The 13,816-nt window shown below is 40.2% G+C and overlaps 1 protein-coding gene across 2 annotated transcripts in view; it reads right to left on the minus strand.

Annotated features, from left to right (window-relative positions):
* Window positions 1-13,816, minus strand: part of ITK (IL2-inducible T-cell kinase) — a 94,281-nt gene that overhangs the window by 16,984 nt on the left and 63,481 nt on the right. For both annotated transcript variants that reach the window (XM_006901976.1, XM_006901977.1), the window contains 4 exons: window positions 7,316-7,398; window positions 4,686-4,819; window positions 4,247-4,321; window positions 1,599-1,770 (listed from right to left, as the gene is read on the minus strand). In XM_006901976.1, the coding sequence (XP_006902038.1) occupies window positions 1,599-1,770; window positions 4,247-4,321; window positions 4,686-4,819; window positions 7,316-7,398 (464 nt within the window). The remainder of the gene's footprint in view (window positions 1-1,598; window positions 1,771-4,246; window positions 4,322-4,685; window positions 4,820-7,315; window positions 7,399-13,816) is intronic.

Here is a 13,816-nt window from a genome sequence, read left to right on the forward strand (position 1 = left end):
ATATTTAAAAAATTAGCCCTTTCCCCCAAACCTTTCTGTATCTCCTTTAGGACATAGTTGAGTTAACCTTATAATTTAACATTCAAACTAGGACATTTTTGATCATTAAAGGGGACACTATCAGTAATATTTCTGGACAAAGTAGAATGTGTGGTCTTTGTAGATAATATAGACAACAAAATATGGAATCAGGCTCTTAAAAAATGTTGGTTCCCTTCCTGATTGTTGAACCTCAGCTTCTCTATCTGTAAAATGGGAGTAATAACAATCCCTGTGTGGTGACTAGACTAGGGGTTCTTGCTGAGGGTAATTTTGTCCTTTAGGGGATAGCTGGTAATGTCTGAGACTTCCAGTTGTCACAAGTAGAAGAGAGCAGTACTACTAGCATTTAGAGGGCATGGTCGGGGATTCTACTAATATATTATAGAACACAGAACAGTCTTATAGTAAAGAAGTATATGGTACAAAATATCAATAATGCTGATGTGGAGAAAATCTGGATTTTATTCAATCAGAGAAGGTTTTGGAAAGACTTTTGCAACCTGCAAAATAATAAGTAATTATTATTGGTCTACCAAAATGTACCAGTTATAACTTGACTCCAACAACCAGTTCTTTCTAATTCTCAATTATTCTACAGTTGTTTGCAAGTACAACCCTTTCCTAGACATCACTGGTCCAAAAGCCATTTACTAAGCAGTGATTATGTGTTGGGCATTGCAATAGATGAATAAGACAGATAAGATCCTGCCATCAGGGAGCTTAACATTCTAGAGAGATTTGGATTACCAAAAGTAAATAACAACAAAAGATAACCACACACAGTAAGGTGAGGGAGTGACCGAGAATGTGATATTTAGGCTGACACCTGACCTGAAGGATGTATGAGAGTCAGGTCAGCATGTGAACATGGGCAGAGACCAGTGCGGTGGGCATGTCCGGAGCAGAGGGAGTGGAGGAATGAAGAGGAAGTTGAAGAGGTTGGTGAAGCCAGACCATGGAAGGCTTGAAGACCAGGAAGAGGAGCTTGTACAGAGGTACAATGCTGTAAGTGACTGGCACATGATAGGCTCATAATAAATATTAAATAAACAAAGACAATGGCTTGTGGTCTGAGTTCTTGCACAAGTAAAATAAAAGTGTTGTCTCTGAGATAACATCTAGCATGCTGTTGCTATTATGTGCATGCTATTGCTATTATGTGCCTTCAAATATGAAATGACTCATAGCTGACCTTCCAGTGTGTTCTCGGAGGCAGTAAATTACAGAGGAGACTGCATGTTCTCCTTCCATAGAGCAGTTAGGAGATTCCAACCATGTGCCTTGGGATTGCAAGGCAGCACTAGGTCACTAGAGCTTCCCTGAAATCTGGCATGGGCATATGAAAATGTTATAGATACTAGAATAACCTTACCTTCATAAGGAGGCTAAAGAGGCATTATCCTTTTTTTTTAATGCTTAAACTCTGTTACTAGGAAGCAACCATTTAATTTTAAGCAAGGAATTGGCATGGCATCTAAGAAACACTAAATCTAAGAAACACTGCACAGAACATAAGTTCCCAAGGCCCCTTTGTACCCCTTATTTTGACCACTTACATCATGATCTCTGCCTCTTCTATGAAATCCTCTTCTGACATGGCCCCTTCCTGAATGGTTTTGATAGCCACCTTATCCTTGTGAAGCCAGTAGCCAAGATGCACCAATCCAAACTGCCCACTGCCTATCTCCTGCACAAATGTGAGCTCTGAAGGATGGATTACCCATTTCCCTGTGTGAGAGAGAAAGAGATGTGACTTATCAGCAACCAGGACATACGAGGGATAGGGGGAGGGGATACACCAGAAGATCACTTACTTACCAACTACATGGTATTTTAGGGCTTTAGCTTTTGTTCATACAATTGCATTTTATTTTTTTATTACTATAATCCCAGGGAGCTCTGGTGCTTCAGTGGTAAAGAATTGCTGTGCTAGGGCATAGGTATGTGGTTTGATTCCATCAGCTTCTCTGAGGGAAAAAGATGGACAACCTGCTCCTATATAATTTACTGCCGCTGAACATCCACTGGAAGGTCAGCTACGGGTCGGTTCTGAACTGACAGTACACAACAATATCCCAAAATGGTAAATGATATATGCCTTAGACTTAAAACTGTTATGTTTTCATATACCGGAGACTTAGCACTGTTATAAATTCATTGTTACTGAAAAGATCCTGATTTTTAATGACCTTAAAGAATAAGACAGAAAAGAAATGCCTCAGAGAGTTTGCAAGGCTATAATCTTTATGGAAGCAAACGGCCACATCTTTCTGTCATGAGAACTGTAGATAATGGTTTTATTTTATAATTTTTCTAAATAACAACATAGAACTACGTATTGAAAACTTTGAGAAACATGTGTGTGTGAGTTCCATGCAGTTGACCGAGGTCTTGTTGTTACGTGCTGTTGGAATTAGCTCAGCACAGGAGGATATTGCCCATCTTTCTCCAGACGATCCACTGGGGGATTCCAAGCTCCAGAGAGGTGTCACTTCTGGGTTAGCAAAGCAACTCCTTACAGACTATGCCACCAGAGCTAAAAAGGGCAGTGTCCTTTTTTGATCTTTAATCCAATATCATAAATGTCCAGATTTCTACCTCATTGGCTCAGAGACTCAGTTGTTGTTGTTTTACATAGTGGAGTTGGAACCAAAGTATGGCGGCGTCTCCAGTAGGAGGAAGCTGTACATAGCACAGGAGGAGACTGCCCATCTTTCTACAGTGGAGCAGCTGGTAGGTCGGATTTGCATGCTTTTGGGTTGGCAGCCCATCTTTTTACCAGGAAGCCAATTGAGCTCCTTTGAAACTCAATAAAAAAACCAATATTTAGTGCCTACTATGTGCCAGTTGTGGAAATAATTAGGAATAGACTCCAACCAGTTTTTTCAACATTATATTCTAATTACCTGCATCAGAATTTCTCAGGACACTTGAGTAATATTCCTATCCTAGGGCATCACTCCCACACTGTAGGGATTAGGTTTGCATAAGTGCTGGACAAGGTCATCATCAACATTTTAAAATATTCATGCCAGATGATGTTGACGCACACTGAAGTGTGAGGTCCATGAATCTAAGAGAAAGGAGCCCTGGTGGGACAATGGTTCATGGTACAATGGTGGTGCTTGGCCACTAAGGGAAGGGTTGGTGTCCAACAGAAGAAAAACTTGGTGTCTGTTCTCTTGAATACTGCAGCCTTGGAATTCCTCTGGATAGTTCTACTTTATCTTTCAATGTCAGTACGAGTCAGAATAGACAATGTTACTCACACTAGGAGACACAACACTTAAAAATTACATTGGCTCTCTCCTCAACCAGGACATCATTTGAGTCAGTGGATGCTAACTCAAATGTTTTCAGGTTCCAGGCAGATAATTGCAAATTGAGGAGGCAGGCCTGTATGACAAGAAGGAAGAGTTGTATGCCTGGAAATACATGCCTTGACCAAGAGCTATAGTTAAAAATATTAACATTTTGCTGGGTAAACAAGCATTTCTGAGTGCTACCAGTCCTTATAACAGGCCCATTTCAACAAAGGTGTTGATGTGTTAGTTGCCAACACAGGGAGATCCCACTTGTGCCCTTAGACAACCTTTTGGCAAACGAGCACGTAACCATTTGTGCTGCTTCAACCTTCGCAACAAAACAGGTAATACAAATATTCTAGAAGGCAAATGGGGGGAAAGTGCTAAAGCATTGATTCCTGGTATTTTCTATTAATGTTTCCTAGAATTCTCTGCATAAAATATTATGTTATATACCACTGAGTCAGAACGACTCACGGCCGACCCTCTCACAGGTTTGCAGAGGCTATAAACTGTGCGGGAAGAGATTGCCCACCTTTTCCTCTTGGAGCAGCTGGCAGATTTGAACGATGTGCCTCTGGGTTGACAGCACAACTCTTTACCCCTAAGCCACCAGAGCACCCTCTATATAAAATAGGTACCCAAAAAATGCTCCATTGCTAAGTCTTAATTAAAACCAAAGGACATTGATTTGGTCCAGTCAATGTGTTCCTATGTACGCTTCTCTTCCTCATCCACATGGCACACAGTTTCCAGATAGACAGTGTACATGTTTTAACAGCTAATTTTTAAGTCCGGGGAATGCTAGGCTCATGGAAAATCTATTTTGAATTTGCCTTTGTCCTTTAAAAACTTGAGTTTTAGCACAAACCCACAACAGTCGTGAATGCATTGCTCACCGTATCTCAGCCCTGCAGTGACCGGAGCCTTCTGTCTCCAGGAACAAACTGGGTGCCGCAGGCGAGTGACCAGCCCTATTTATTTAAAGTAAAGGGTTAGAACGTTATGGAAGCACCTGTGCATGTTACATCATCAGGCAGAAAATACATCCTGATACAATAGCTACTTCTGTTCTGAAAAGCAATTCTCAAAGCCGATGTCACGCTTTTCTTGAGAAGATTGATAAACACATGTTGGCAGGTAGTGAAACCCAATGATTTCAACAGTAGAAATTTCTAGTAAAAACATGGTATAATCAAGTATTTTGAATCCTTATTTTTTTTACTCTAGTTAATATTAATGATCAGCTTGTGCAATATGAAGAAATTAGTCCGAGCTTTGATCATTTTTCCAAGTTCCCTGGTGAGGGCCCCCTCTGCCTTGCCCTCTAGAGCTCACCTCCTCCATTGTGCTGGTGGTAATTGATGAGGAGAGGGATGGAATCAAACACATACTTTTCAGCCACGTAGTATCGTTTCGGGTTGTCGTTTGTTTCTTTGATGTGATAGTGCTTTATACAGGGATTGTTCTCACTGAAACAGATGAATCATAAGGGTAGTGATTATTGATAGGCAATGTTTTGACTATAAAACTAACTATGAAATCAGATGCTTTGCCTCTTCATGGTTCCAAGAGTGCTAAATGATGGTGGATATAGAGGTTGTTCCTATAGCTAATTGAAAGAACAGTGATGCTTCTTCCAGGATCACAAAATATTGTCACAACTGTTACATATTTACTTTCTCTGTTTTATGGATATAATTAATTGCCAGCTTATGATGGGAACAGTGTTTGCTGGAGCTTCCCAACTAAAACAAGCCTGGAAGCAGGAGTGGTATCCACTTCTGAAATGGCTTGCCTCTGGAAACTCTTTGTATGAACAGTGCTCAGACCTCTCGTTCATGGGGTCTCTAGAAGTCGTCTACGACTCGACAGCACCTAACAACAATAACAACAATAACATAGAAAGAGCTACATTGGCCTACTAGACAGAAAGTTATACTACCAAGCCGAAGGTGGGTGATTTTAATCTGTGGCCCTCAGGCTGGGTTCAAACTGTTTTTCTGTCAAACATTCTTTTAGGTGGTATAGCACTGGTCTGTGTATTGCTGTACAAAGGTAACTCATGGTTGCTGTGATGCTGAACACTGGGACACTGATGTGCCAAATGTGGTAATGGGTACCCATTGTGAACAGTGTTGGCCGGAGCTTCCCGACTAAAACAAGCCTCGAAGCAGGGGCAGCATCCACTTCTGAAATGGCTTGCCTCTGGAAATTCTATGTACGAACAGTGCTCAGACCTTTCGTCCATAGGGTTGCTATGAGTCGTCTACAACTTGATGGCACTTAACAACAACAACAACATGATGGGGTAAAGAGCAGGAATGTCAGTTTAAAGGCAAAGGCATCCAGGCAATGGTATTTTCAATTGCTTTAAATGCATGTGAAAATTAGACAATGAATAAGGAAGACCAAACAAGAATCGATGCCTTTGAATCGTGGTATTGGAGAAAAGTATTGACTATACCCCCATGGACTTGTCAAAAGAACAAACAAGTCTCTCTTAGACGAAGTGTGACCAGGTTGTTCCTTGGAAACAAGAATGGTTAAACTTTGTCTGATACATTTTAGGCATGTTTTCAGGAGACAGTTATTAGGAAAAGGCATCCTGTTGGGAAAGGTGAAGAGTCAGGGAAAGAGTGGAAGATTTTCAACTAGATAGACTGACACCATGACTGTAGCAATAGGCTTTAACGGGGATCATGAGGATGTGTAGGACAGGGCAAGGTTTAAAGCTTTGTTCATAGGGTTGCTATGAGTCAGAGTTGTTGACTCAATGGTCTCTAACAACAACAGCAACGTATGCTAGAGAAGCATTTCTTGCTCTGTCATACTTACTTCACATTGTGTAGAAAAGAATTAACATAGAAGGCCTGATCCTGGCCCTCTTAGAGGGATCTTCTTATAAAGGTAGTCATCAGGTAGTGTTTGGAACTTGGATTTTGCAAAGTTGCCATGGCATAAAAGTGACTCACTGAACATAAACAATATAGCTTATGTTGAATGACTACTTTACTTTTGGAATTCTGGAATTTGGGTATAAGGTAGACAGAGCATTCCTATGTCACCTGCCTGCAATCAAACCCTGGGTGTTGAACCTCTGATGAGCTGTCTTGGTAGACAACCCATCACACATCTTGTCATAATTCGTTGTGTGAGGAATTAAATATGTCTTTGTCAATTCCACTGGGAAAGGACTCTTGGAAGCTTATATCTAGTTTCTGTCAGATTTTACCCCACAGACATTTTCTTCTTTCTGATTTTTGAGAAGTGTCGGGAATCAAACCCTGATCTCCCATATGGAAGTTGAGAATCCTGTTACCACTGCAGTCTGACAAAGGACAGGAAGCTTTATTAGCAGAACCAGGACTACAGTACATCTTCTTGCTTCTAGTCAGATGTATCTTTTCTGTCACTCCATGTATTAAGTCATAAACTCGTTGGGACCAGAAATTTAATTTCCTTGTTGTTATTACTGAGTACTCGAGCAGGTCTTCAGAGGCAGTTTAATCACACGCAGGAGGAGATGGAGCATCTTTCTCCTGCAGAGCAGCTGGCGGATTCCAACCTTGTGCCTTTGGGATTGCAGTGCAGCTTCTTACTGCTGAAGACCTTGTGGTAAGGAGCTGCACTACCATCCCAAAGACACAGGGTTCAAACTCTGAAAATCTGTGGGAGAGTCAGCTATGAGTCAATTCAGACAAGATAGTAAAAACCAGCAGCAATAATAGAACACATTATCCAGGAAGCGGCTCTAGTGTCCAGCCCCATCTTTGCCCCTGTCTAGCTAAGGGATTTTGATTATATCTCTAACCTCCCTCATCTTGGTTCTCTCATGTGAAATGGGGAAAACAAAGACCGTCTAGTTACTCTCTACCTTTTTCATGTTCTGATGTTGCTGTGTGGTACCTGCTGTTCATTCTAAGAAGTCCCTTTTTCTACACTGCTGAGCTGAGTTGGGATCATACCTTACGACGGCCTTGGTGAAAACAGACACTGTGTATGTTCCTGGAGTCCTGGAGTCTCGTACCATGAAAGCGCCTTCTTTGCCCTGAGATGATTAGAAAGGATAGAACGTAAGGGATCCCAGGAAACCAGGCTTGTACATCGCTACTACTGTCTTACCCATAAAAAGAGGAAGTCTTGTAGGTCAGCTTGGCATGAAGTAGACTATCAGTAATAATGGCTACTGTTTCATTCATCCATCTGTCCAACAAACAGTTCTCATGCTCCTACAGCATCAGGTACTGTTTTATGGCTGAGATTAGCAATGAATAAAGACTGATACAGCCTCTGCTCTCCTGGAACTCACCATATACCATACTCATTATATTTTCCAACTGTTACCATATCATTGAAAACTAGATATTGCTATGCTCACTTTATTCATGTAAACACTGTGTTCCAGAAAGTTTAATAGACTCTTTTTTTAAAAAAAAATATTAGCTTATTTATAAAATTCAAATACATTGTTTTTCAGACCAGATTCTTCTAATTTTCCTCATCTCCCCAACAAATTGTAAAACCCCATGATTAAACACTCTCTGCACATCCTCATCCCTCTGCTTCCTTATACTTATCCTACAGTCATGATTTTATACAATATTTGACCTTGTGGGACTGAGTTCACTCACATAATGCTCTCTAGTCTCTCCCAAGTTAAGAAATAATTTACACAATCATTGCTCCTGTGTGTTGCATAGTATTCCATTGTATGAATGTACCATAATTTCTCAATCCATTCTTAACAGACTCTTTTATTATTTCAAAGAGCACTCTGGTGGCCTAGTAGATAAGGAGTTATGCTACCAACCCAAGTGAACATGGTTCAATCCACTAGCTGCTACATAGGAGAAGATAGCCAATATCCTCTTATGTGATTTACCACCTCTGAAAACTCATTGGAGCTATGAGTCAGTTGTGACTCAACAACACATAACAACAACAGCAACAACAACATGATCCCACAGCTAATTAGCAGCAGAGCTGATATTTGACCCTGGCTTGTCAGCAAAGTCCAGGTTCATTCTACTATTCGATAATGCCTCCATTCGACAAAGATTGGAAGACTCTTCTACCCTTTCAAGGGTACAAGCTTTATGTTCTGGAAACCTCAACAGTTCATCAGAGAATGTACTTCTCAGACCTTTCAAGTGGAAAGGGGGAAAATCACTGACGTCCTAGATCCAGGAGGGAGGAGGGGAGAAGGAAGTCCTCTGAGAATGCACTCTATATCACCTTGACCACTGGGTCAGTACTGATGAAATAACCACAAAAGAATGGAGCTACTAGTGCATCCAACTCATACATTCACTTAAAATTTTGGCTCTGATTTGAATGTTGTTGTTGTTATGTTCCATCAATTTGCCTGTGACTCATAGTGACTATATACAATAGCTCTGAGGACTGTCCTGTCCTGAGCCAGTCTTACTGACTCCAACACACCAACTCCCATTGCCCCAGTTATTGTATCAATCCATCTCATCCAGCATCTTCCTCTCCTGTGTTGTCCCACTACCCTTCTGAGCACAATGTTCTTCTCCAATGACGGGTGCATTCTGGCCACATGCCCAAAGTATATGAGACAGAGCTTCAAAATCCTACCTCCAAGGAGAAACTTGGTTTCACCATCTCCAAGACAAATCTGTTTGTTTTCTTGGTAGTCCATGGTATGTTTAACACTCTTCTCCAGTACCAACACTCAAAGGCATCAACTTTTCTTCTATCATCTTTAGTCATTGTTCAGCTCTCTGATGCATAGCAAGTAATTGCGAAGACCATGGCCTAGATCAGGCACACTTTAGTCTCTAGACTGACACAGTTGCTTCTCGGTACTCTGGTGAGGTCCTTGACAGCAGATTTACCTAATGCAGTCTGCCTTTTGATTTCTTAACCGCTGCTGTCAAAAGTCTTGATTGTGGAGCTGAGCAAGCTGTACTTGTTAATAACCTCAACCTCTCTCCACCATGCTGCTGCCATGGTGCTGATTTGAATAGTCATGCCTAATAATCCTGTGCTGCTAACATTTGCAAAGTACCTCACTACAATTTACCTAAATTAATAGGAGACCTGGTGGCCTTAGTGGGTAAGGAGTTGTACTGTCAACAGGCCAGTGGTTTGAATCCAGCAGCTGCTTAGTTAGAGAAAGATGGGCACTCTCATTCCATGTGATTAAGAGTCTCTGAAAGCTCTCTGGAGGATCACCTATGAGTTGATTTGTTAGATTTGTTAGAAATGAGTTTGAGTTTAATTTCAATGGAGTAATTAATTGCTGAATAATATTTTAGTCAATGGACATACCATACTTGTTTGTTCATCTATCAGTTGGACATTTGGATTATTTTCACTTTTGGGTTATAGTAATTAGTGAATTTGTTTTGGCTTCTTTTTCTATCACAGTTGTGAGCTCTGTTCAAGTGTTGCATTTAGCATCACAGTTTCAGCCTTTTTAAAAAGTAATGCAACATTAAAGGCTAAACTCAAGTCAGAAAGAAAGAAAACTTTAGTAGATTCAGATTTTGTCTGAATAGGTAACATATTCTAATGAGGTAGAAACATAGACCAAAAGTAACAGTTTACCAAATGGCAGTGAAGGATATGCTTGTCTCTTCCACTTGTTTAGGGATGCTTTGTTATTGCTGCTTTTTGTCTTTTTTTAAAAAAATATAATCTGAGTGGAGTTTAATGGTTAAGAGAATAAATTATTCTAAAGAATCAGAAAAAGGAGAGACGATTTTGTCAGTTAGTTAGACACAGCACAGAGGCCCAGCTTCTTTGACCTACTATCTTCATTTACTGCAGTTGCTCTGGGTGGCAGTGACAGTGACAGGAAACTATGGTTTGGGGCTGAGGCAGCCAAGAGTTCTGAGGAAACTAAGGTAGACATATGTGACGTACCACCTACTTCCTGCAAAAAGCTTAGAGGAAGTCACAACCACAAAAGACACTGGAGACTCAATATCACGGTCATGAAGGGAGCACTGGCCTGTGCGATACAACCAGACAGATTCCTGGCTCTCTGGGGGCATAATCAAGCTCTTAGTTCAGCTTTTACTAAGAAAATAAAGAGACAACAATAAAAAAATCATAGAGCACGGCAAAGAGATGATCTATCTATCTATCTATCTATCTATCTATCTATCTATCTATCATCTATCTCATATTATGTGTCACACACACACCCGCGTGCGCGCACGCACACACACACACACACACACACACCCTGGTGGAATGGGAGAACATAAACTCATATATTCCACTATCAGTTTCAGTTATGTGCTTGTCTGTCTGAAGGATTTTGCTCTAGTTTAGTCTACAAAACTGATTCACTCTCTGAATTTGGCCCCAGTTAATCTACATGTAAGACAAAAGGGGATAGGCCAGAAAAATCTTTAAAGGGAATTCTCTCACAGTCTAAATTTGTGTGAATGCCATATACTTCTTGAATAACTAAATGGGCTCCAATTTTCCCATGTGAAAAAGAAACTTTATGAGACGATTGTGAAAACTGTAGGATATGAAACAATTTCTAGAACATAATACCAAGACAAGGACTCTTAGGGCTATGATTGGCCATATTATAACACAATATGGTATACCACTGTATAGCACATGGTTACATTGTGTTAATTCTATTGTCCTCAGCTGAGGCATGCTTGTAATGTTATGAGTACAGTTCTTTATTTTTGACCACATGGGTTGAAGATGGTTTTACAGAGGACAATCTTGGCACACAAGGTAGATAATTCTAAAAATATAATAATTCATACCCTTGCCACACTGAATTGTAATTAGAGTGTCCTTACCACTTTCATTCTAGAATTGATAAGTATTTATTCTTCTGAAAGAAGTATGTTATTAAATCAAAACTGTATCATTAATAGCATCTCAGAATCACAAGACTATGCAAACCCAATCACACTATGCAAGGTGATACAAGTTGTCACTTGAGAATCTGCTTGGGAGACATTTCCCTTCTACTGAGATGGGCAAAGAGTAGAAGAGAAACTGCTGAGATGCACAGCAAAATGAAAACAGAGCCACTGTGGGAGAAATGACATGGAAGCATAGGGGTCCAAAGACAGGAGAGACAGTTTCATGGTGAAGGTGTGAGAGTCTTGGAAGCAAAGATAAAAGACTTGATAGGAATCATTATGAGAGGTTCCCAAACCTGAGTAAGACCTAGAAGTCTCTGAGTGTCACTTCTCTATGTTTTGTTTGGATAGGGATAGAGTACAGGCAGTGACAGAACTCTGGGGACTTGGAGGTAAGGAGCTGTGCTGCTAACCCCAAGGCACATGGTTTGAATTCTCCAGCTGCTCCTCAGGAAAATTATTCATGGGCTGTCTCCTCATTGAGATTTACTGAATCTGAAAATTGAAGGTCAGTTATGACTTGTTTCCAGCTCCATGGTTCATAAAAAAATAACAATACTGCAATATTGCTCATAATTATTCAGCCTTCTTTAAGCAATATTGTGCATTTAGAAACAAATATTAAGCATTTGCTGTATTTATGCTTTTAATAAGTGTTTGGGGCACTAAGTTAAGAGAAAATTCTTCATATTCTAATGAAGAATTATATATGGGATAATATTCTGGATTTGTGGGTTTTTTTATTTTGTTTATATTTTAATTTATTTATTTTTCATTTCAATGAACACCTACAGAGATTTTGGAATTCCATTCATTAAACCAAGCAGTTGTAAAATGTTTGAGGGCAGAATGCAACACCCCTTCATCCTATTACAGACTTAGTCCCATATAAAGGAGTTTCCCTAGGATGTGGCCTGTAACATCTTTTACTTTACTAGTGATTAAGATGAAGAAAGGGAGCTCAGAAGGGGAGGTCTTAGGAGCATCAAGAAGAATTTCTAATAAGTAGAGTTTGTCCTTGGTTGTTAGAACCACTCACTTGTGGTTGTTGTTGTGTACCACTGAGTCAGAAAATGACCCATAGGTGACCCTCCAACGTGTTTTCTGGGGTACACTGCCCATGTTTCTCCGGTGGAGCAGCTAATGGATTGGAACTGTTTCTTCAGATTGACAGTATAGCTCCTTGCCACAAGGCCACCAGAGCTCCCTTTGCGGTTCCTTGTTATAGAAAAACCCTCAATCAGATGGATCAACACAGTGACTGGTGCAATGGACACAAGTATGTTTGAAATGGTGAGGATGGTGCAGGCTAGGAGAGGGTTCATATCTGTTCCTCATAGGGTGACTGTGAATTATACTAGACTTGAGGCCACCTAATAACAACTGTTATAGCGGTACTGTCTAATTCAGACACATCCCAACACTGAACCTACGTTTGTTATGTAATGAGGCACTAAATGCATCTCAAGTCCTTCAGTGGTGCGAACAGTTAATGTGCTCAGCTGCTGACGAAAAGATTGGAGGTTTGTCTCTGAGGGGTGAAGTGCTTCAGAAGAAAGGCCTAGCAATCACTTCTGAAATATCCTATGACTGAAAACCCTATGGAGCACTGCTCAATTCTGATACATATGGGGCTGCTAGGAGATGAAGTTGATTCCGTGATAATTGATTTTTAAATACATCCTTGAAAATGTTTGGCACCTATTTCAAGTAGCTTCTTTTCAGTCACCAACTCCATGTTTTCCGACTACTGATCCTTCTCTGTTCGCAACATTTGCATTCCAGTCACCCATTATTACTAATGCATTTTGATTGCATGTTTGATCGATCTCCGATTGTAAAAGTTGGTAGAAATCTTCTATTTCCTCTTCTTTGGCTCTGGTTTTTGGTGCATATATCTAAATGACAGTGGTATTCACTGGACTTCCTTGTATGGGTATGGATATTATCCTGTCACTACCAGTATTGTATTTCAAGACACATCTAGAAGTGACTTTTTTAACTATGAAAGTAACCCCATTGTTTCTCACTTTTTCATCTCCAGCATAATAGATCATACGATTATCTGACTCAAAATGCCCCATGCCAGTCCATCTCATCTCACCAATATCTATTATGTCACCAATATCTATTATGTCAATATTTATGCATTCCATTTCTTCCTTAACAATATCTAATTTTCCTACATTCATGGTTCTCATATTCCATGTTCCAATCACCAGTGTCTGCTTACAACAGTTCCTCTTCCTTTGTATTTCCATACTTGAAAGCTCCGCCTTGGTTGCCCTATGTGTTAGTCTACGTGTGTTCTATTGTACATAGGGTTTTCAGAGGCCTGCTATTTTGGAAGTGGATGGTCAATCCTTTTTCCTAGTCTGTCTTAATAGGAATGCTCAGATTTACAGAAGTATCTGCAAACAAGCATTTTATAGACAAAAGCAGATGAAAAATATTTCCCTAGTTGTAGAATTGCATAGGGGTTTCCAGAAACCTAAATCTAAATCATAGATTAACAGAAAGGGCAACCTATGTAGAACTATCAAGTATGGAAATACAAAGGAGGAGGAACAGTTGTAAGCAGACCCTAGTGATTGG

This window comes from Elephantulus edwardii, unplaced genomic scaffold (assembly GCF_000299155.1).
Source record: "Elephantulus edwardii isolate Elephantulus edwardi_28Jun2011 unplaced genomic scaffold, EleEdw1.0 scaffold00354, whole genome shotgun sequence".
In the NCBI taxonomy this organism is placed as follows: Eukaryota; Metazoa; Chordata; class Mammalia; order Macroscelidea; family Macroscelididae; genus Elephantulus; species Elephantulus edwardii.